Source organism: Panthera pardus, unplaced genomic scaffold, assembly GCF_024362965.1.
Source record: "Panthera pardus isolate Hobbes unplaced genomic scaffold, ASM2436296v1 HiC_scaffold_9, whole genome shotgun sequence".
Taxonomy (NCBI): Eukaryota; Metazoa; Chordata; class Mammalia; order Carnivora; family Felidae; genus Panthera; species Panthera pardus.
In genome coordinates this window covers 992,698-1,016,628 of record NW_026527024.1, presented here as the reverse complement: position 1 = coordinate 1,016,628, position 23,931 = coordinate 992,698, and the positions used below count along the sequence as shown (strand labels likewise).

General features: G+C 48.7%; 1 protein-coding gene across 3 annotated transcripts in view; it reads left to right on the top strand.

Annotated features, from left to right (window-relative positions):
- Positions 1–4,782: 4,782 nt before the first annotated feature.
- Positions 4,783–23,931, top strand: part of ZNF777 (zinc finger protein 777) — a 28,688-nt gene continuing 9,539 nt past the window's right edge. The window contains exons 1-4 of one of the 3 annotated variants that reach the window (XM_019453116.2): positions 4,783–4,971; positions 9,735–10,586; positions 11,832–11,958; positions 14,147–14,260. In XM_019453116.2, coding sequence (XP_019308661.1) covers positions 9,750–10,586; positions 11,832–11,958; positions 14,147–14,260 — 1,078 coding nt within the window. In that variant the 5' untranslated portion in view covers positions 4,783–4,971; positions 9,735–9,749. Of the gene's footprint in view, positions 4,972–5,503; positions 5,733–7,764; positions 7,890–9,734; positions 10,587–11,831; positions 11,959–14,146; positions 14,261–23,931 lie in introns of those variants that run through there. The other 2 variants (XM_053898631.1, XM_019453117.2) reach the window with 2 other exon arrangements.

Sequence of the window (23,931 nt, the reverse complement as noted above, 5' to 3'; positions counted from 1 at the left end):
ATGGAGAAGAATTCCTTGAGGGGTGGCAAGAAATATCTGCCCCTCTTTCCAGGCGTAACCACCCATTATGTGGCCTGTGGAAATGTGGGTGCATCACAGGTCCCCCCCCCAAAATGCTGTGCTCCTTTACAAGAAGGCCAGGAAGCAGCTTGGGTCTTAGATCGCACCCTTGGGGTGCGAAGGGAACTGGAACAAGGTGGGAGTAGCCCCACCTTTCCCTTGTGATGTCTTTAAGCCTCCAGAAATCTCTGCATTAAAAGCCATCTGCTGCCATGTTCCCTGTGCTCACAAACTTCGGGGGACACGTATCGTGTACACTCCTCTTCTTCCCTGTGGTGGAAGAGGGAGGCTGGAAAGGGCAGCGAGCACAGTGCTGGGCTCCACAGAGACACTTTGAGCTCTCTCACAGGGAGAGGGAAGGATGGCCGAGAACTCCCTTCTCTCTAGGCCTCTTTTCATGTGTGTGTGGTGGGGGGTAGGCTCTGAGCTGGGGGTTCCCAGCAAGGCTCCGTAGGTGAGTGATTGTCCCACTGGCCACACAAAAGTAAATGGTGGGGTAGCTTATGCCTTTTGTCCTTGGCTCTGGGCCTTCGCCTCAATCCCCAGACAAGGACAAAATGACACTCGACATCTTGTCACATGATGTTTACAAAAGACGTACCTAAAAGTTAACAGCACAACACAGCGCAAAGTAAAGAATTGGGGGCAGAAAATATATACTGGCAAACACTCACTGAAAGAAAATGGACCAGGAATACCTTTAGACGAAACAGATTTTAATGCCAAATTTTACCATTTCTAGGTAAAAAGGGTCACACATTATGAACAAAATAAAGTACAATGTACCTAATGGCATGGACTCAAAAATATAAAGCAAAAAGTGGCAGAATTCTGAGGACAAATTTGAAAAGAATCACAATGGGAGATTTCTATATAGCTCTCCATATTTGGTAAAACAAACAAAAATTAGTGAGAATATAGAATAGTTGAAAAGCATATTTAACTAATTCTATCAAACAATTAGAGGTTTTATGTTCTTTTCAAGAACATGAAGTATTTACAAAAACTGGCTACAAAACAAATTGCAACAAATTCCAAATAACCAATTTTATTCAGACTCCTTTTTATAATCACAGTGTAATAAATTGGAAATAATAAAATGACATACAAAACATTTGTAAAAGAACTAAGAAAAAAAATAGCTTTGCTCACATTTTACGATCTTTAAAATTTTTTTTAATGTTTATCTATTTTTGAGAGTGGGGAGGGGCAGAGAGAGGGGGACACACGGAATCCGAGGCAGGCTCCAGGCTCTCAGCTGTCAGCACAGAGCCCCACGTGGGGCTTGAACTTACAGTGAGATCATGACCTGAGCTGAAGTGGGGCACTTAACCAACTGAGCCACCCAAGCACCCCTTTAAGATTTTTTTTTTAATTTTTTAAATGTTTATTTATTTTTGGGAGAGAGAGAGAGAGACAGAGCACGACTGGGGGAGGGGTAGAGAGAGAGGGACAGACAGAATCAGAAGCAGGATCCAAGCTGTCAGCACAGAGCCCGACACGGGGCTCGAACTCACAAACAGTGAGATCATGACCTGAGCCGAAGTCGGGCGCTTAACCGACTGAGCCACCCAGGCACCCCTTAAGAGTTTATTTTTAATGACATGGGGCTCAAACTCACAACCACGAGATCAAGAGTTGCACACTCTACTGACTGAGCCAGCCAGATGCCCCGTCTCACATTTTAATACTGTTTTACATGTTTGTTTTTTCGAACAATTCCTATTGTAAAAAGTTTATAACAAAAAATCGCAGCTGATTACAGAATATTTATTTAATATTAATGTATCAAATATACAACTAGTAATCTTGAGGAGGAAAATATACCAAGACTGGGTACAGTTGTAAAAGTAGATTCATATAAAACATGTCAAATGGAAAGTATATTTTTATTTTTCCACTTTTCATATACACTGGAAGACAAAGAAAAATCCAATCAGTTAACTATTTGGGTGGCTGAAGTCTTTTATTTTGGTAACAAGAAAATCCAAATTTAATGCTTAATATCTCATCTTTCAGTCATCTGAAAAAGAAAGATAATACATTCATTAATCTAGGTGTTTCTTAGTGGGATATTAGCTGATTAGTTGACCTCTTGGCCCCATCAAAATTCTAGCTGGCTTAGTTGCAGAAATTCACAAGCTGATCTTAAAATTCAAATGGAGGGGTGCCTGGGTGGCTCCGTCGGTTGAGGGTCCGACTTCCGCTCAGGTCACGATCTCTCAGTTTGTGAGTTCAAGCCCCGCGTCGGGCTCTGTGCTGACAGCTCGGAGCCTGGAGCCTGCTTCGGATTCAGTGTCTCCTTCTCTCTCTGCCCCTCCCCCACTTGTGCAATGTCTTTCTCTACCTATCAAAAATAAATAAAATATAAAATAAATAAATAAATAAATAAAATAAAATTCAAATGGAAGTTCAAGGCATCCCAAATGGCCCAAAACCATCTTGAAAAAGAAGAGCAAAGTGAGAGGGACTCATACTTCCTGATTATAACATGTGGAAACATAAAAAGTATGCTAACAATAGCACAAAGGATGCACAGGTAACCTGTTGTAAGATTAACGAACCATAATAAAGGGGTATAACTCATGTGAAGTGAGTTGTTAAAAATTAAAAGTGTATATTTTATTTTTTTCTTTTGAGAGAGAGAGAGCGCGCATGAGCAAACGGGGGAGGGGCAGAGAGAGAGGGAGAGAGAGAATCCCAAGCAGATTTTTCCCTGTCAGTGCGAACCCGGACTTGGGGCTTGATCTCTCAAACCGTGAGATCATGACCTGAGCCAAAATCAAGGGCTGGCCGCTTAACCAACTGAGACACCCAGGCGCCCCAGTGTTGTAGATTTCAAAACTTAGGGCAACCTTTAAAAATGAGGTATAAATAACAAGTGTACAGTGAAAAATAGAATTACTTAAAAAAATACTCTATCCAAAAGCAGGCAAAGAAAGAAAGAAAGAAAGAGGGAGAGAAAGTATTGAAAACCTGGAACACAAAGAAAACAACTAGCAAGGTGGTAGATTTAAATGCAGTCCTATCCATCCGACTCTTGATCTCAGCTCAGGTCCCGATCTCACTGTTCTTGAGTCCAGCATCGGGCTCAATATTGACAGTGCAGGGCCGGCTTGGATTCCCTTTCTCTCTCCCTCTCTCTCTGCCCCTCCCTTGGTCAGTCTCTCCCTCAAAATAAATAAATAAACTTAAAAAAAAAAAAAAAAAAAAAAAACCAAACCTCAAACCCAGACATTAAAAAAAACCAAAAACTGTAAAAAATTGCAATCCTATCAGTAAGCACATTAAGTTCTGGTGACAAAGTTTATAGCCACAATATGTGTTCTAAAAACACCTATAAACCAATAAGAAAAAGACTTCGCAACAGAAACACTGGCAAAGGATAGGAAGAGGAAATTTGAAGTGCAAGAAACCAAATGTCTAGATGTTCAACCCTCTTAATAACCAGGGAAATGCAAACATCAATACAAGGTAAAATAATGACTACTAGTTTCAAACTCATCCTGCTGACGAAGTTCAAGGTCCATTATCAGTAAGTGTCGGCAAGGCTCTGAAAACAGGACCCCGTGCACTGCTGGTGGCAGTGTCGCTGGGCACCATCTCACTGGGAGCAATGTGGTGAACTTAGGGAAGAGGAAGGGCTCCTGTCACCCACTCTTCAGTGTCCCGGGGTCTCTCCGAGAGAAACTCCGACGGACACAGCAAGAGGTGAGAGCAGACGTTCCCGGCAGCAAGTTTGTTTTCATTGCTCGCGGGGGGAGGGAAAGTACACTGGAGTGTATTTATTCAATGAAATACTATATAGTGGTTAAAAGGAATGGACCAGATATTCTCGTTTCAACACAACTATATCTCAAAAACAATGATGCACTAAAAAAAAAAAAAAAAAAAAGCAAGTTGCAACCTGATATGGACTGAATTACATTCACATACACATTTAAAATACCAAAAAGCAGGGGTATGCGCTGTTTGCTGATGCATGGTAGGAAATGCATCAAGACATGTAGGTGGGAGGTCCAACCTCTGGGAAGGGAAGGAAATAGATTCCGACAGAGGCACTGGCCTCGTCCACATCCATAACTTTCCATTTTTACAGAGACATAGGAGCGGACAGCGCACTGAGTCCTGATCCTGTCGCCTTCCAAGGCAGCTCCACCCCTTGGCCTCCCAGGGATCCCATTAGGTGAACAAAGATATTCTACTTTTCTTCCCCGCTTAAGTTCCAGTTGGGTTTTCGTCACTTGTAACCAGGAGGCCTATACTTTCTTGCTTTCTCCCCCCCCCCACCCCCCACCCCCAGTTCTTGCCACCTGGTAGGTATTCCATAAATATGCGTATAAGTGAACCTGTCCAGCAAAGGGAGCCGCCAACTCGCAGCTCTACCATTTCTTTTGGGGGAGCCCTGAAGGTTAAGAAAGAGCATTCCGACAAGGGGCTGGCACAGCAACTTAGGGTAAACAAGTCCCTTCCCGCTCGGCCTCAGTTTCCTCCCAAACGACGGGTCCGGCCCCTTCCAGCCCCAGCACTCTATGATTCTCGGAATTGTGTCCTTTCATGTCGAAAACAACACTCGGGCATTTCACAAAAGCACCCAGCCCCCTTGTTACCCTTGGAACCACGCAGCCCGCTTCCCTGGAACCCGGGCTGCACAGAGCCGGTCACATGAACTCGGGCTTTCTTTGCCGTGCCGGGTTTCTTAGATCCCTTTGTGAGCGCAGGTTTTGAAAGGGAACGACCCGGGTTCTGGGTTTGAGAGGAGCAGGGGGATCCGGCGGGAGGAAGGCTGTCGGAGCCAATCAAGCCGCCTCCAGACCCCAGCACGTCGCCTTGGCTGCGCGCGGCTGTTTGTGCTCGGCTCTCCCGCCTCCGGGTCTCGCCCCAGGCTGCCCGGGGAGGCGAGGACCCCAGGTGAGAGGCCAGGGAGGGGGGGACCCCGGGGGGGAGGCCGAGCGGTTCGGCCCGGGCTCCACGACGGGCTGGCCCGGGGCTCAGGGCGTGTCCGTCGCCGCCTGGCTGCTCGCTCGACACTGTTCGCTCCTACCGGCTGTAGATGGAGCTGTCTGGGTTCCTGCAGCCTCCGACGAGCCTCGGAGTGTTTCTCTTTAAACGGCCTGAGAGGGACATGCCTCCCAGGATGCAGTTTGTATCAACATGGCAGCTGCTGTGCAGCTCCCCTGCTGAAGAGGCGCCGGGACGGCAGCGCAGCTCGCAGCCGGGGCCGGGGCCGGAGCCGGGGTCGCAGCCGCGGCCGCAGAGGGGCCGCGCGCGGGCCGGGGGCCGGTGCTGAGGGCCGGGGCCCAGCTCGCGGCCGGGGCGCAGCCCGCCCGGCCGCCCGCACCGCCGCGCGCCCCGCTCCGACGCCGCCGCCCGGCTCGGCCGCTCCGTCCCCGCCCGCCCTGAGCAGGCCGGGCCCGACGGCCGCGCGAGCCCGGGCGGGGAAGGCAGGGCCGGGCGGGCGCCGCCTGCGGAGAGGCCGGGAGGGGGGGCGGCCTGCGTGGGGCCGCGCGGCGGCGGCGGCGGCGACTCCGGCCCGGGCCGGACAGCGCAGGGCCATGGCCGAGGCGGCCCCGGCTCCGGTGAGGGCGGCCCGCGCGCGCACGGACGCGCGGACTCGGGGCCCGGGGGACGGCCTGCGCGTCCCCGGCTCGGCGGCCCGGCCTGGGGTCTCGGTAAGGGACACAAACGCCGCGACGTGGGGGGCGGGGGGTGGGGGGGCCGGAGGGCTCGCGCGCCCCTTAACGGGAGTGGGGGTGGGGGGGGGGAGGGCTGCGGGATGGCAGCGGGGCCGAGGAGCCGGCCGCCGTCCGGGCGAGGCTGCGGGGACGCCGGGGCCTGGCCCGCTCGCGGGCCCGGAGGTGGGCGCCCCGGGCGGCGCGCCTCGCTCCCTGCGGAGCCGGCGCTGCGTCCGTCGGGGTTGCCGCCGCACGTTTTCCGCAGAGCTCGCCCCCGCCGAGCCTCCCGCGGCCGGAGCGCGGCGCTGACGCGGCTCTCCCCATTTCGCAGAGCGGAGACACTGAGGCACAGACACCTGGCGGCGACCCGGCCGGCCTGCCCCAAGGTCACGTAGCGAGTCATCCGTGGCCCGCTGCCCGCGTCCCCAGAAATGCCAGCCTCCCGGGCGGCGGGCCTGGACGGGGAGGGGGGCGGCTCTGGCGGCGGCCTGCCCTGGATTAGGGGCCTGGCCCGGCTCGCGGTGGACGCGGCCCGTCGGGGGGGAGGTGACGGCAGGGTGAGAGGCCGGGCAGCGCCCGGCCGAGCGGTTGCGTGGTGGGGAGCAGGTGGCCCTCGGGCTCCGGCGCCTGGGCCTCCAGCCCCTGCCTCCGGAGGGCCCCCTGCCAAATTCTGGGTGTCCAGACGGATGGGGTCGGGGGAGCGAGCTCCTAGGGGTTTGGTGGCTGATGTTCCTCTTTAATGGGCCATTCTCAAAAATCGGTCCCCAAATCTCCCCGCAGACCTGCTCTTTGAGATGCGGTGGCTGTGCCTGGGAGCAGGATTGCTGCATGAGGGTCAGTGCCTCTGAGCCTCAGTTTACTGGTGTGTACAGGAAGGGGTCGGGATAAACGCTTCCTAAAGAGCCTCCCGGTTCAATACAACTCATCATCATCTCTTGGAAAAACAAAATACAGTGGAGATTTCAAAATGCCCACCTCTGGGTTGAGGTCTCCAGGGCCCTTGAATGGTATATAATTCTGAGTGAACCACACCGGGTCATACAAGAAACTGGCACAGCTTTCTTTTTCTCTTTTCTTTTCTTTTCTTTTCTTTTCTTTTCTTTTCTTTTCTTTTCTTTATAAATTGATAGGAATGGTTCTGTATTATTCTGCTAAGATAAATGAAGCCCGGAGACCCCCATCCACTTGGGATACAGGAGGCAGGGAGAGTCGGTTAAATCCTGTGATAAAGGTCCAGAATCCTCTCTGCCCCCCCCCACCCCCCATGGTTTGAGAATGCAAGCTTGTTCATCTTAGATATTATATTTACAGCTCCATCCCTCTCCTTGGCCATTTCTTTATGCTTAGGGTAAAATCAAGCCACAGGTTTATTGGTACTGACGACATTATAGCAAGGGGCTTTAATTTGGGGGTAGAGGAGGGGGTGTGCTCCTGTGGCCCCCTCATCCCTCAGCAGTCCTCCAAATCTGGAAATGGGAAGAGCCAGGCTAATAATAGAGAGCAAAGAAATGGTAGTTTCCTTGAGCTCTGATGAGACTGGTTGGGAAAGATATCTTAGCCTGCTGGCTCTCTGTACTGTACTGGATGGGGCTTTTTGTCATGGTTTTAGTTAAACCCCTGTATCACTCAGGGATACTAACTTGGCCCCTGGGGATTTTCCCTTCTTCCTAGTAGTTGTAGACAAATACCCTAATCCCCCTCCCAGCACAGGGCCCTGATGGGCTTATTGTGTTGCATTATGCTAGTCACTTGCCCTGTGTCTGAGGCTCCCGTCCCACAGGCCTGGCCTCTGTCTGCCTTCACCGATGAGGAGCTGAGAGGTGGCTTACTTGTTGGTGAATCTTCAGGTCTAGGGGTCTGCAAAGCCCTTGAAAGCGTTTGCGGACTTTTGTGTGGGGGCCGGTGTGTGTTTTTTCGGGGGGGGGGGTGGAGCATCCATAACTTTCATTAGGGTTTCAAAGGCGTCCCTGACCCCTGGCTTTCAGCGGCTCTGTCTTTATGGGCAGGGCCTTCCCTAACATAGAACCTACCCTCAGGTCTTTGGGAAGTCTCCATGCCTCTGGATGTTAGAGGTGGAGAGGATTCAGAACACTTACCGACCAGCTGCCCGGAGGCCCAGGTTCTGCGGCCAGCCCGCTGTGTGACCTTGGCCGAGTGAGTTGGCCTCTCCACGCCTCAGCGTCTTCATATGCTAAATGTGGGGAATGGTTCTCAGAGTCCCTATTTCATAGGGTTTCCTGGGGATTAAATGAGATAACCCTTTAACATGCTTAACACCGTTCATGGCACACAGCAAGTGCTGAGTAATTGTTAGCTGTTATCTGACTAATAGGCTCTCACATCTGGCTAGCTGCAGAGCTCTCGGATCGTACTTACCTCGGAAAACATTCTGCCTGAACAGGCCTTACGTTTTCAGTTCTTGGCTTGAGAGTGTGGTGCTGTCTCAGCTAAGGCTCTCGTGAGTGAATGAATGAGCAAATAAAGGAAAGAGAGCGGGAGGAAACGTAAATAGGTTTAGGCTCTGACAGGTGACCGAAGGAGCGTCATTTTTGTTTTTGTTGTGACCCAATCACGTATACCCAATAAATGTCCAGCAGACATTTATTGAGCACGTACTACATGTCAGACTGGACACCAGGGATATACCCCTTTTCAAACAAAGAGAAGGGGCGTTTCAGTTGTATTAAAGATCGCTTGTGTGTGGCACAGTGACAGGCCATTCAGCAGATTCTCTGAAGGAAGATTATGAGGAAATGGACAAACATGTTATGGAAGGAATTCTGTTCAGCTCCAATAAAGCTATTGATTGTCTGGATAAGTAAATACAGAGCTAGTCATTCAGAAGACCTTGGCTTCACCTCCCCGGTGACACAAGAATTCTCTCAATGTGAATGTAGCAAGGTGGGTAACAGGAAGAGAGGAATAAAGAAAGTCTCAAAGGAATCGATCTTTCTTTTGGTTCTAGTCCCCACCAGCCTTGAGGTGAGTCACAGAACTGGCTGACTTCGGCTCTGTTTCCAGTCTGTCCAGGCCTTCGCTCCCCAGTTCCCATCTCACAAACCACAGGGAGGAACCCAGACCAGCAGGAGTGCACCTGCCTCAGTGGACCATCTGTCCCGGGGACTTTGCCTCCCGTACAAGTGGCTGAATTGCCATATCCCTGGCCTGGCTGAGGGTCTCTCTTCTCTCTTTGCTTATAGCCTGGACTGCCCAGAAGCCCACTCAGCCTCTCCAGGAGGGGCTGGGTCCATATAACATGTCTCAAAGTCAAACCTATACCATATAAATCCTTTGAAAAATGCTATTGCTAAGTCAGTAAGCTTTTTTCAAAGAGCCTGGGAAACAAGGTAATTGTGTGTCCTCACTACTAGAGTAAGTGAGGGAAAGAATTAAGAGGGCTGGGACTACCTGACCATTCACGTAAGAAGCATTGGGGCCAGATGGCACGTTCATCTTCCAGGTAAGTCCTCGAACAGCACTGGCCCCACCGCTGTCTCCTCCCACCTTGCTGGGAGTCTTGGGGTAGTAACAGTGCCCGGCACTGATAAAACTCTGCTCTGTCATTTTACCAAGTTTTATTTCATTTAATGTTCAGTGCTCAAACTCAGCGAGGTGGTCTTTGTTTCACGTGTGAGGACACTGCGAACAGGTCGAGTAACCGGGCAGCGGTCCGTGTGGACAGGACCGAAAGCCAAGGCCAGCGTCCGTCTCATACGCTGCTGGTCATGGGTGATCCTGTGAGGCGTCTGTTGTGAAGAAAGAGACGCCTCCATCAAAGCAGAAGGTGGCATGGCCGCCCTTTCTTGGTTGTTAGTTGTGCTTTTGTAACTGATCTCTGAATCAGCGCGAGGTTCTCAAGAAGAGAGTCGTGTCCGTGGAACAGATCTTGATTGCCAATAAACCGGAAACCCTTTTTTATGTGGGTGCCTAACTTTGGCGTTTATTTTGCCAGCTGGAGACTGTGGCCTTCAATCCTGCCCTTTCTTTCCTTGACCACAGGTCCAGCAGCTGGACATGGAGACCCAACGCTCCTCACCTCTGTCCTTCCCCAGTGTTCTGCAAGAAGAGACCCCACGTCAGGCCCCTGCTGGACCCCCCCGAGAAACTCTGTTCCAATCGCGTGTTCTTCCCCCCAAAGAAATTCCTTCTTCGTCTCCCCCCATTCCCCGACAAGCCTCCCTGCCCCAAACTCCCAAGCTAGAGACCTCTGGCCGAATGCCACATGTTCTCCAGAAGGGACCCTCACTCCTGTATCCTGCCGCTTCTGAGCAAGAGACTCGTCTCCAGGGTCGCCCGGCTTCTCAAGAAGAGACCCAGTATCCGCCCCCAGCTGCTGCTGAACAAGAAATATCACTTCTGTCCCACTCCACCCCCCACCAAGAAGGCCTCCTCCACTCGCCTGAAGTTCCTGAGAAAGACCCCCTGACCCTGTCCCCCACAGTTCCCGAGACCGACATGGACCCCCTGCTTCAGAGCCCAGTTTCCCAAAAAGACACCCCCTTCCAGATCTCTTCGGCAGCCCAGAAGGACACACCGCTCCCGACAGCGGAGATCACCCGCTTGGCCGTGTGGGCTGCCGTCCAGGCCGTGGAGAGGAAACTGGAGGCCCAGGCCATGCGGCTCCTGACCCTGGAGGGGCGGACGGGGACGGCCGAGAAGAAGCTGGCGGACTGTGAGAAGACGGCCGTGGAGTTTGCGAACCATCTGGAGAGCAAGTGGGTCGTGCTGGGGACCCTGCTGCAGGAGTACGGGCTGCTGCAGAGGCGGCTGGAGAACATGGAGAACCTGCTGAAAAACCGAAATTTCTGGATCCTGCGGCTGCCACCAGGCAGCAACGGAGAAGTTCCCAAGGTAAGAGCTATCCCAACTGGGGCTTCCCAAGGAGCGATCTGAACTGGGACGTGTTCTAGGAATTTCATATAAAAGAAGGGAAAAGAGATGTTTAAGAAGGAAACAAATACTGGGGGCGTCTGGGTGGCTCAGTTGGTTAAGCACCAGACTTCAGCTTAAGGCATGACCTCACGGTTTGTGGGTTCGAGCCCCGCATCAGGCTCTGTGCTGACAGCTAGAGCCTGGAGCCTGCTTCAGATTCTGTGTCTCCTTCTCTCTCTCTGCCCCTTCTTGGCTCACACTCTCTCTCTCTCTCTCTCTCAAAAAATAAATAAACATTAAAAAAAATTAAAAAAAGGAAACAAATACAATGATACCTAGTTGCCAACATTGCTGCACTAAACCCAAGATGGCCCAAATTCAGATGATTTGTCCCGTTAATAAAACCCTACGTGAATAGAAGAGAATGTCCGACGACATCCTAGTGACCAGGGACCGTCGATTTGGAAGGGTGTTCAATTCACAACAGGTGTGAACCCGTGGTTCACTGTTGAGGTGGACGGAGAACTTGGTGAAATGTTCCAGGGCTCTGTCGGGCCCGACGTTTTTATCAGTTGGCTTATAAATCATGTCGATGCCAGTAAAAAAATGTGATTTCAAGAGGTATCCTAAAAGGCTAGGGAGTGGTTGGGTTTTAATATTATGTCCCAGAAGATCCTGATAGAACTTGAACGTGGACTGGTTTTCTTCCTGTTCTTTTGTGTGTTGTCCCTGTTCACAGCCTTACGTAGGGAAGAGACTTGGACAACATTCTGTAGGCCAGCGCTTCTCAGATGTTCTTGTGTACTTGAATCCCCTGGGGACCTTACTAAACGCAGAATCCGATTTAGTGGGCCTACAGCGGGCCTGAGGGGCTGCATTTCTAGCAGGTTCCCTGGTACCATGGTGCTGGTCTGCAGACCATGCTTTTAGAGCCGCAAGGATTATCCTAGACAGAAAACGGACCAGATAAAATGAGGCCCTTACTCTGTGGGGCCAGGACAGTGGCTAAAGTCAGGCCAGGTTTCTAGAGAGATCCGTGGTGAATACCTACAGCTGTGCCTTTGGGCCTAGCCCACTCCAGTCCTAAGAAGAGGTGTTTGAGCCAGGGCAGTGGGAGGGGAGGTGGAGGGGGGAAAGGTGGAGCCTTTCACCGCCTTGTGATTTGGCAGCTGAGGGCCTGTGACTGCCTTCCGGTCGGTCCAAGCTGAGCTTGTGTGGTTTCAGGTCCCTGTCACCTTCGATGATGTCGCCGTCCATTTCTCAGAGCAGGAGTGGGGGAACCTGTCGGAGTGGCAGAAGGAGCTCTACAAGAACGTGATGAGGGGCAACTATGAGTCTCTGGTTTCTATGGGTAAGGAGAAGGTTCGCTTATGGGGGGCTTCCTCAACACCGGCCTGGGGTTTGGAAACTCCTAGGGTTGGGAGTTCTGTGCTCCAATGCTCCCCATAGTCAAAAACAAGGGGCACTGGGGCAAGGAGGGGGAAGACAGACATCAGGGTCTCACCTTTATATGAGTTTCCCCATGGTGTGTGTGTGTAATGAATTTGTCCAGCAAATTATTATTAAAAAGAGTGCGAGGTGCTTCACTGAGAAGCACATTACTTAATCCCCCGACTCTCCCGTGAGGGAGACAGGACAGGTGTTAGTGCTCCCGTTGGACCATCCAGCTGACTGAACATTGTCCCTGATGGAGGGCATATGTCCCCCGGGTTCTGGTCTCCACTGTGCATAGAGAAGGCTGTGACCCAGGAGTTTAATACTCATGCTAGATCCCTACCAAAAAGTCACAATTTCACTGAGAACTCTAATACCCCAAAGTTTGTGGATTCTTGCTGTTTTCATTTTAATAAGGGTATTTAAGGAGGCAAACCTGGGAAAATATACTTTAGTTTTATAGGTATCCTTTTCTCTGTGATGGGAAACTCTTTGGACACACACAAAAAGTTAGAAAAACATTATATATGCTGTTGCATAGAAACTTTGATTCTTGTCAGAACCGTTAATTTTCTGCACACATACCTCCCCGATAGGACTTTTTTCTTTTTCATTTTTTTCTTTTCTTTTGAAAGTATATACATAATTGTGAAAATTCAGCAATCTAGATTTATATAGTAAGGAGCAATCCCTGCCCTCCCCCCAGTACTTCTCCCCAGAGGAAACCACCACAGACCCTTTGGCAGGTATTAATACACACACACACACACACACACACACACACACACACACACACACACACACACGAGGCAGGTACTCGTGCATATGCAGTCTGTGGTGTGCACGAATGGGATTGTTCACCTATTTTACCGACCAGTAGGCCGTAGACAGCTTTCCATGTCAGCTCAGAAAGACGGGGCAGCATTCCAGGTGAACCTCTGGGCATTTGACCTTTCTGCTGTCGGCGAGCGGCAGGCCGATTGCGTCTTCTCGCTGCCACCAAACGTAATCAACATCTCTGTGTATTTATGTGTGCTTCCGTGAGTATTTCCATGGGACACATTCCAAGGAGGAGGTTTGCCGAGTAAGGAGAGTGCAGGTTTACAATACCATGGCCACCTGCCTCCAGGTGTAAACTCTGTGTTTACACCACAGAGTGTGACAATGTCGTCTCACCGTGCCCTGGCCCGAACCGATGTCCTTCTATTTTAAATACTTGTCTTTTCTGTCAGGTGGAAAATAATTATTTTCTTTATTTACTTCATTATTTACTTTATTTATTTTTTATATTTATATTTATATATTTATATTTATTATTTATTTACTATATGTATTAAAATATATTATATATATTAAATATAAAAAATATATATTTATATTTATTATTTATTTACTATATGTATTAAAATATACATATTACTTTATTTACTTCATTATTTAAGTATGTCTGTCTTTGATGACTGGTGAACTGGTGTATCTTTTCCTGCGTGTGCTGGCCACTTGCATTTCCTCTGTGAATTACGTACTTAAATTTCCCTTTTTATTTTTCACTTATTGTAGAGGCTCTTTATATATAATGATGGACGTTAACTATTTAGTATAGAAGCCTCACCTATGACAAATACGTGCACATGTATTTCCTCCAGGTTTATCTCATAACTCTGTCTCCAAAGAGCTTTAAACTTTTTTTAATGTGAGGCACACTATTACTATCTAGTTTGATGGCTTCTAGGTTTCATCAGGATTAGTTTTTCACTCTAGGAGATTTCAAATCTCTTGGGTCTTTGTCATGAAAACCTGAGCAGGCATTGGCGGCAACGGGAGCCACAGACGACAGAGGGCCAGTTTCCACCGGTGGAAGGCGGTGCCTGCTGCGGCTCCCTCGTGGGAGGCCCTGGTTAACGCACACGCGTGCAGGCCCACACGCACATATGCACGCACACGCGTGCAGGCCCACACACACCAGGGCCCCTAAGGAGAAGGGCTGGGAAGTTGGCCCGTTTCTCTTCCGACACGGCCCCTGGTAGGGTGGCTGCTCCTAGGGTCCCGGTCACCCAGGTGACACCTCACCACACAGGATGCCTTCTTTCCTTCCTTCTGCCCAGACTATGCAATTTCCAAACCAGACCTCATGTCGCAGATGGAGCGTGGGGAGAGGCCGACCATGCAGGAACAAGAGGACTCCGAGGAAGGCGAGACGCCCGCGGATCCCAGTGCTGGTGAGTGGCTACTGGGTGGCTCGGAGCTCTGCCTTCTAGATCTTTCAGCACTCAGGGGGCCCAGCATGGAGCGTTGCAATCCACGGTAGACCCCGGAAGGATGTTTCAGCAAGTTGTGTGCGGGAAGGAGGCCTGCAGGTACTGGGGCCTGCTGGAGGCCTCCTCAATCCCCAGTGGCCCAAGTGGCCAACAAATAAAAATGCCACTGGGTTCATCGTCTTAGGGAGTGTTCTGCCCTTGTCTCACTCTTGCAGGAAACAAAACCAGAACCGAAAGAAAAGTGGTCACTTGGCGGGATGCTAGTGATCATGCATTCTGGAGCCCCCCAGAGAAGGGCCACACCCTGGGTCCTACAGCCGGTCAGTGGAAGGATAGGGACAGGCAGACTTGACCGGGAATGTTGTGCAACATGCAGGACAATGTCTAGGTGGGACAGTTTGAGGGGCACCCAGGTGGCTCGGTCGGTTGAGTGTCCAGCTTCGGCTCAGGTTACTATCTCGCAGTTTGTGAGTTTGAGCCCCGCGTCGGGCTCCGTGCTGACAGCTCAGAGCCTGAAGCCTGCTCGGATTCGGTGTCTCCCTGTCTCTCTTCTGCTCTCTCTCTCTCTCTCAAAAGTAAATAAAGATTAAAAAAAATTTCTTAGATGGGACGGTTTGATGGAGGCAGCAGAAAGGTGCCAAGCACGACTGGCCATATTCTCAAGCACAGACTCCAGTGTCAGGTGCCTGCCCTAGAATCCCAGCTTCTCTGCTCACTCGTGGTTTGATGTTAGTTACTCAGCCTTTTTGGAAACTTGTTTTCGCCATCTACAAAATAGGACTGGGAATAATACCTAGGGCCTGATGGGGTGACTGGCGTGTACCAGTGGCCCAGTAAACACCAGCTGTTCTCATTCTGCGTGGGGTCTTGTCCCTCCCCAGCCGCCCTATCCGTGGCCCACATGCTTGCCCTGCGGGTGCTTTCGTGGTGCACAGTCTGTTTTTGGAGTTCCCGCTCTGGAATCGCCTTTGGGCTTGTATCATCTACCTTGAAGGTCTGCAGCGAAGCTGATGCTTGTCCTTCGCAGCCAGACATCATTGGTGATCATATCTTTTGAAAAAGGATGACAGTCTCGCGGGAGAACTCATTGGAGCCTACAGCCAGGTCTTGTTATGAAGTAATGTCGCCGATACCGGGACCTGTCAGCCGGCTTCCGGCAGGAGGCCCAGAGATACCGAGCAACATCAACCCTGTGGACCGAAAGCCAACGGCAACTGACAGAAGAGACAGAAGCCTGTGGAAAATGGGTGCTGGCATCCTTCAGAGAAAGCCAGTGGCCTTACTTCCTAGAGACTCACACTGAGAGTAGAGGCTCCTCTGAATTCATTCTGGCAGACAAAAAAGACGATTTAAAAGTAGGCGAGAACGGGGGCTTGGGGACAAAGTATAGTATCTGGCAGAGGGTCCTTTGGTTTGGAAGAAAATAAGCGTATGCAAAAGGCTCGCGTGGCCACAGCCAAAAACGAAGGTCAGGTGAGAAGAAGAAACATATCTGAAGCAGAAGAAATGAGAAAGAAGGCCTCGGAGGCTGAGAATGAGAAGACGGGAGAGCAGTTTATGGTAAATACGCTAAGGTCCGGTCTGACGTCCCAGGAGGATTTTGTGGTCCACGCACTGCTTCTCTAGCATCTTCTTAGAAGCGCTGGGATGACAGCATCGATCCCTGAACCCCGTCGATGTGTTCACACCCTCATCACAGATGGGCCTCCCACAGGGGAGGGCCAGAATTGAAAGCAAATCACCTCAACCCACTCTGCCTCAGGCTGGGTTTGTTCTGGCACACGCACATCTGTGGCCCGAGCTTCCGTGGGAAGCGGCCGCCTCACAGAGGCTGCCTTGTGTGGCTGGAATGTGCCATTTGTTCCACTCACCATCTCTGGCGTCTCAGAGCCTGGACTGGAGGGAGGACAGGGGAGGACGTGGGAACCAACGTCACACAGGGCTGGCTGTGAACTCGCACCCCGGTGCGAAACCAGAGGCCCTGGCCTCTGGGCAGTGGGATTGTTCTGTGAATCTGCGGTTATCTGAGCCCCAGATGTGCTAGTGGTAACCTGCCTGTTCTTGTGTCTTCTCCCTGAGAAGGGTGGCTGCAAAACCAGCTCTGGTGTGATACCGGTGAGGAAAAGCCTAGAACGTTGAGAACTTTCACAGTTCCAAATGCATTGAACATGACAATTTTATGAACTGGCTAAGGAAAATTTATTCAGTAAACTGTTATTTATGGTTTGGATCCCTGAGGGCAAGGAGATCCAAAAATGATTCAGATATCGACTCTGCTCTCCAAATACTCAGAGCCCGGGCTCCCATTCGCGGCCCTATGAGGGGGCAATAGAGGCCCGGCGAAGCCAGGTGCCGTTTTCACCTAACAGATGAGCAGAGAGTAAAACAGACCAGAAGGCATGGCTGAAATCCAAGGTCTCAGGCTTTTTAAAAAGCAATTTGATATTTTTTTAGTCTGTAAATACGTTTTAAATATTTCAAGTGTTCATATACTTGACCTAATAATTTCCTTCCCTTTCTGAGAGTCTATAGCACGGAAGAGAATCCAAACGATGGATTAAGACGTACAAATGTTTTGTTGCATGACAATAGTCTCTTAGCCACTAAAATCATAAGTGAAGTTTGTATACCATATGTTTCATTTGTATGTTTATTACTTAGTTCACCAATTTGCATATGTCAAGAGGCTTATAGTAATAACCAGCCCCCCTCTACCCCCCGCATATAAAATTACAGTAAGGAACGGTGGGAGAGCTGTGGAGGCAAGCATCCAAGCCCAATCGACTCTGCTGAGATAGGAGAGCAGAAAAGGCCTTTTTGGCAAGTGGAATGTCTAGTGGGAACTTAAAGAGCAAGTAGGAGTTCCACTTGCCCCAGGGAGAACTTACTGGAAGGAAGTCTGGAAGCTAGGAGACCAGGTGGAGACTTTTCGTAGTCCCAAGCAGGCGACCGTGGCGTAGCCCAGGAGAGAAGCGGGTATTTCCGAGATCTGTTTTGGCAGTAGAGACTTCGAGACAACCTGCAGTTGGCGGGTGTTGACCGAGGGAGATTGTCCCCCCCGCCCCCCCCCCCCCCGGCCTGTGACTGCAGTAGGACACTAGATGGAGGACAATAGGAGGTGCAGACCTAGACATACGACAAGAACATGTCAGGTTTGAGATCCCTGCAGGGGTTCCAGGAGAGAGTGTTGGTGTTGAGAAAGCAGCTGAATAAAGGGTTAAAAACAGAAATGTGAGCTAGAGACAGACATCTGGGCATTGGTAGCATAGGCCCAGTCTGGAGAGGGAGAGGAGAAAGAGCAGAGGCCATGCCCTTGGGAGCCCTGGATTTTAGAGTAAATTTGGCGATTTGGAATATATCAGTCTGGGTGGGGCCTAGGCGTTAATATTCTTTAAAAGGCTTCCAAGATGATTCTCATGCACAGCCAGGATTTGAAAAAGGAAGGATGAAGCAGAGGAACCGAAGGAAACGGAAGGAGTGGTCAGAAAGGTAGCAAAAAATTAGGATAGTTGGGGCCCAGCAGGCGGCTGGCTCAGTCGGTAGAGGATGCAAAATTCGGATAGCGCATCGTGGGGTATTTCAAGAGGAGGGCGCTTCCAGAAGCAGGGAGCGTGGTCAACCGTGTTGGATCCTGCCGTGCAGCTTAGTGAGGCAGAAACTGCCGTGTCCACCAGTGACCTCGGCAGGAGGAGCGTTGGCGGTGTGATGGAGTGGATGGAGGGGAGAATGGGGGGGGGGGGGGGGCAGCGCCCACCATCAGTGAGTGGGGAGTGGAAATAAGGGGGCAGTGGCTGGGGGAACAGACCCTGTCTACTTAAGATGGAGATCGCTAACGCCGATGAGGGATACTGATGGCAGTGATCCAGTTGATAGGGGAAGTTAATGATGCAGAAGTGGAAAATGTAAATGTAACACGAAGTCCATGATGTAAACAAAGGATAGGAAAAAAAATTCAATGAAGAAATGCGATTTCATTATGTTTCCACTTGACTTTTTTTCCTATTTTCTGTATGCTTTGTAGAATGTTCTGAAGTAAGTACACATTACTTCTTATTCAGTAAAAATAATTTTTGACAAAAACAATGCATGAAGAAAGACTTCGAGTTAAAGATGGCAGGTTGAACATGTGTTTACTCCTACCTCCCAGAATCCTTCTAAAGCAAGAGCGAAGGGACTTTTAAAAGGAATGGACAAGGAGACAACAGCAACCAAATCTTGGAAGTCTGAAAGCAGATGGCTGGGTGATTACTGATTTAGAAAGCTAAATCCAAAATTGGTATTGGGGAAAGCAGAAAAGAAACTCGATTTGCACTCCACCCCCCATCCCTACTCAAGACTTGGGAATCAGCAGTACCAGAGACTCTAGGTATCTTTGGAAATGGGGGCAAAAGTGGTGTTAAAAACAGAAGATTGGTCAAACATCTTTTTTTTTTTTTAATATTTATTTTTGAGAGAGAGAGCACGAATGAGGAAGGGGCAGAGATGGGGGTGGGCAGAGAATCTGAAGCAGGCTCCCACTGATATCCTGATTCGGGTCCAAACTCACGAATCATGAGATCATGACCTGAATTGAAGTCGGATGCTCAACCAACTGAGCCACCCAGGCGCCCCAAAGTCAGAGATCTTTTAAAGAGGCATTTAAACACTACCATATCCCCTCTGCTGCCCCCTTCAATCCCTACGACTGGCATCTGCCTCTGCCAACCCTGGTGGACAACCAAGGCTTACTCCCTGGAGAAGATGAACACGAGGATGTCTGAACGTGGACGCCAGGCACAATGGAGGGTGGGCACCATGCTGAAAACAAGGGAATCACTGAAACTTGACCTGCAGATGTTGAGATCTCCAGCCTTCCTCCCTAACCGGACTCCAAAATGATGCTGACATCCAGGATGAGACCTCAGGACAGTGTATTCGAAGAGTCTTGTCCGGAGACTTTTGGGACCAGCCCAAGGTATTTCCCAGTGAAATGACTCCGTGAAGTCATCCTGTTGGGAAACCCATCACTAGCAAGCCCTACCTAAATACACCAAACTTTAAATCTCTTTTGAGTATTCTACTTATAAATAGAAAACCAAGAACCACAGACATTTGGGGAAAGCCTCTAATATACAGAGGCCAAAGGAAAAGAAAGCAGAAAAAATAGATTCCAAAGAAACATGGACCATGCAGAGAAATTTAAAAAACTATGTTTTGGGGCACCTGGGTGGCTCAGTCGGTTGAGCGTCCGGCTTTGGCTCAGGTCATGATCTCGCGGTTTGAGTTCAAGCCCCGCGTCGGGCTCTGTGCTGACAGCCCAGAGCCTGGAGCCTGCTTCAGATTCTGTGTCTCCCTCTCTCTCTGCTCCTCCCCTGCTCACATTCTGTCTCTCTCTCAAAAATAAATAAACATTTTTTTTAAAACTGGAAAATATTTTCCAACGATTCTAGGGTTTTATATCAGCCAGACCCTTCTAATTAATGTGAGAAATGAAATCGAGACGTTTTCAAGGTCTCCTGTGCGCACCCTCTCTCAAAGTGGGGGAGGCGCTTTGCTGAAATGAGGACATAAGCCGAGCAAGAGGTGTTAGGAGCTCCAACATGAGCGAGGCGAGGCAAATCCCTGGGGTGCTGCCGAAGGGGGATCCCAAGAAGACAGCTGTGCACCTGGAGGCAACCAGTCCAGACTGGAGCACATCAGAAGGTTCTAGAAAATTTTTCTTCAAGTAGATGAAAGTAAGAAATGCCCATTATATCTGAATGTTTTGAAGAGACCGTTACAGAGGAGGTTGGGGAGTTTAGAGCCCACTTCATGAAAACAGTAAGCTAAGCCAAGGGAAAAAAAATGATCAACTCCAGGGAAAGCAAAAACGTTCGCAGACAAGTAACTGTGGTATATACTACACATTCGATTTTACGTAACATTTATGTCGTCTAGTCATGTGAACACCTGAAATTAATCCAGCCAGAGTTGCAACCTAAATTGGAAGGATGAGGGATTTGGAAAAGATTTGCCTGGATGCGGAGGGATGGTCTTCATGTTCAGCTCTTGGAAGTCAATAGGTGATGTTTAAATTGAAAACTCAAGGAGTATCAATAGAAGTCTGTTCCTTAGAGTTAGGAAGGAGAATGACAAAGGAATCAGTTGGAGTTGCCTCTGGGGAACAGGAAATAGTGGTTGGGAGTGGGGGAGAGCTCTTTAAAAACACATTTTGAAAAACTAACCCTTGGCCTGGGTACATATATAAATTTTTTTTTTTAATTTTTTTTTTAACCTTTTATTTATCTTAGAGAGAGAGCGCACTAGCAAAGGAGGGGCAGAGAGAGAGGGAGACACAGTATCCGAAGCAGCTCCAGGTTCCAAGCTGTCAGCACAGAGCCGGACATGGGGCTTGAACCCACGAAGTGTGAGATCATGAACTGAGCCAAAGTCAGACGCTCAACTGACTGAGCCACTGAGGCGCCCCTAAGATTTTAAAAATTAATATGCCAAAAACTTTTAAAGTCTAACAGAAAGTGCAGCCTTAAGAAGGTTGGAAAGCTAGTGTTGACCATCATTGCTTTGCTTTGAGCTGATAGGGAAGGTTAACGTGGCAACACTCGTTTTTACTTTCCAGTAAAACTCTGAAGTTTCATCAGCACAATTCAAAAAACGAATGCAGAGAAAGCGAAAGTCCCACGCAGTTCTCTCTCGCAAGACAACAGTTTATTCCTTCTAATTTATGTGCACATAACACACACACAACTTTAACTATATAAGACATAAATACCTTCTCATTGTAAAAAAATATGTATATATAGCAGTACGTACATTGGGAACTCGCTTTTTTCAATTGCATCTCTTTGACTTCTTTGCATGTAAGAACGTACAAATCTTTTTTTTAGTAGCAGACTATAGTATTCTATGTATTGATCTCATAACTTATTTAAATGAACTCCCACTGATGTACATTTAGAGTGTTTACAAGTTTCAGTGCTTCACTAAAGATCCTTTGTAAGTAAATCTTATGCACTTGTCAGAAAGTTGTTTAGAAGTAGACTTTGTGGATAGAAGGGTAGACCCATTAAAAAATTTGATACACACCGGGGCGCCTGGGTGGCTCAGTCGGTTGAGCATCTGACTTCAGCTCAGGTCATGATCTCAGAGTCTGTGAGTTTGAGCCCCGCATCGGGCTCTGTGCTGACAGCTCGGAGCTCTGTCTCTGTCTCAAAAATAAATAAAAACATTAAAAAAAATAAATTTAAAAAAATTGATACATACTTTAAAAATGTCCCTTAAAACTGGGGTGCCTGTGTGGCCCCGTCAGTTGAGCGTCCAACTTCAGCTCAGGTCATGATCTCACAGTTTGGGGGTTCAAGCCCCGCATCTGGCTCTGTGCTGACAGCTCGGAGCCTGGAGCCTGCTTTGGATTCTGTGTCTCCCTCTCTCTCTGCCCCTTCCCCACTCGCACTCTGTCTCTTGTGCACGCGCTCTCAAAAATAAATATTAAAAAAAAAAAAAAGTTCCTCAAAACAATTGTGCCAATTTATACACCTTCGGTTTTAATTTTTTTTTTTTTAAACGTTTTTATTTATTTTTGAGACAGAGAGAGACAGATCATGAACGGGGGAGGGTCACAGAGAGAGGGAGACACAGAATCGGAAGCAGGCTCCAGGCTCTGAGCTGTCAGCACAGAGCCTGACGCGGGGCTCGAACTCACGGACTGTGAGATCATGACCTGAGCCGAAGTCAGACACTCAACCGACCAAGCCACCCAGGCGCCCCCACCTTCGGTTTTATACACAACCATGTGACTACCTGTTTTCCCCACACTGAAGCCGATATTAGGTATTATTTATCTTTTTATTATTTGCCCAAAGTGATGGCTAGAAAAGACAATATTTTGGTGCTTTCATTTGACTTCTGTAAGAGCAATGTTGAGCCTATTTTCGTACCTTTATTGATCACCAGGATGTCTTGTCTTATGAATTATCTTCTGCTTATTGTCCTTTGGGATTATTCATCTTTTTATTGATTTGTGAAAGCTTTTTAAATGTTAAGGGTATTAGGTCTTATTATGTATATAAATATATGGTTTACCTTTGTATATAGTATTTGTGTGGGGGTGGGTATGGCTGTTTTAAATTGTTGTGTGTTCAAATTTATCATTTTTTTAAATGTTTATTTATTTTTGAGACAGAGAGAGACAGAGCATGAATGGGGGAGGGTCACAGAGAGAGGGAGACACAGAATCTGAAACAGGCTCCAGGCTCTGAGCTGTCGGCACAGAGCCTGACGCGGGGCTCGAACCCACGGACCGTGAGATCATGACCTGAGCCGAAGTCGGGCGCTTAACCGACCGAGCCACCCAGGCGCCCCCAAATTTATCAGTTTTAAGTTTCTGCGTATTCAGATTTACCCATTATTTTCTTTATGGTGACTGGGTTTCACATTATGTGTAGAAATACTTACTCAGCCCCTTTTATTTAGTAAACATGATCACAGGTCTTGGGCCTGTGAGCTTTCAAAAGCCTCTAAAACTATTTGAAATCTGAAATAAACTATATTTTTTTGCTCCAGAAAACAAAAAATCGCAGAATATACATGACACATTTTAACTAAGTGTCTGCAAATATAACATTATTTCAGCTTCACTAACTATTAAATGTGGTGCTCACAGACCCACCATACATTTGGAAACCATTTGTAGGATAGTATTTTTTTTCCCATCTTGCAGGGGTTCTTAGGAAGAATTGTACTTACAGAGATCACAAACCAAGCACAAATTAAAGAAGTCCCTCATCACCAAACAATGTCCAGGCAAAACTAGAGAAATTCTTTCCAAAACAAGTTACAGCTAAAAATGAGAGTGCGTATGTGTTGGGCACATTTCACGTTTGGTGTGGCTGGCCAGACGGCCTCCAGAAGGAGTATCTGAAGTCCCAGAGGGCGTGGGGTAGAGCCTCTTCCGCACCTCACACTTGTATAAAGAAAGAAAAAAGGAAAGGGAAGAAGCTGTGCTTTCTTCTTCTAATACTAGTGTGATTTCATTGTGTCTAAAGTCTTGTTTCATCAGTGATTTATTTTGATGTCGAGGTGCTTGTCTTGTTGGGAAGCCAGTTGTCTGCACTCCATTCATTCATTCATTCATTCATTCATTTGTTCCCACTCCATTTATTTAAAACTTTTCCTTACTGTTCTGCCATTGGTCATAAACTATAGTCCTACAAGGGATGTGTCTTTATTTATTTTTTTTAATGGGAGAACAAATTACTGCCTATAATGTATATTTGTTTTTGAGAGAGACAGAGTGCGAGTGAGGGACGGGCAGAGAGAAAGGGAGACGCAGAATCCGAAGCAGGCTCCAGGCTCTGAGCTGTCAGCACAGAGCCCGACGCGGCACTTGAACTCACGAACCGCGAGATCATGACCTGAGCCGAAGTCGGATGCTTAACCTACTGAGCCACCCAGGCACCCCACAAATTACTTCTTATAAATGCAATTTGGTTGTCAATACTGTTTCAAAAGTTGTTTGGGGTGGGGAAGTCTTTTTGATGGGAGACAGCTGGCTTCCCTACTGTCTAACAAATGGAAGGGAAGCATGAAAATGTATAAACATGGCACATTTTGAGGGAAAAAGAAAGAAACGCCATAGAGAGGAGTACAGTTACATT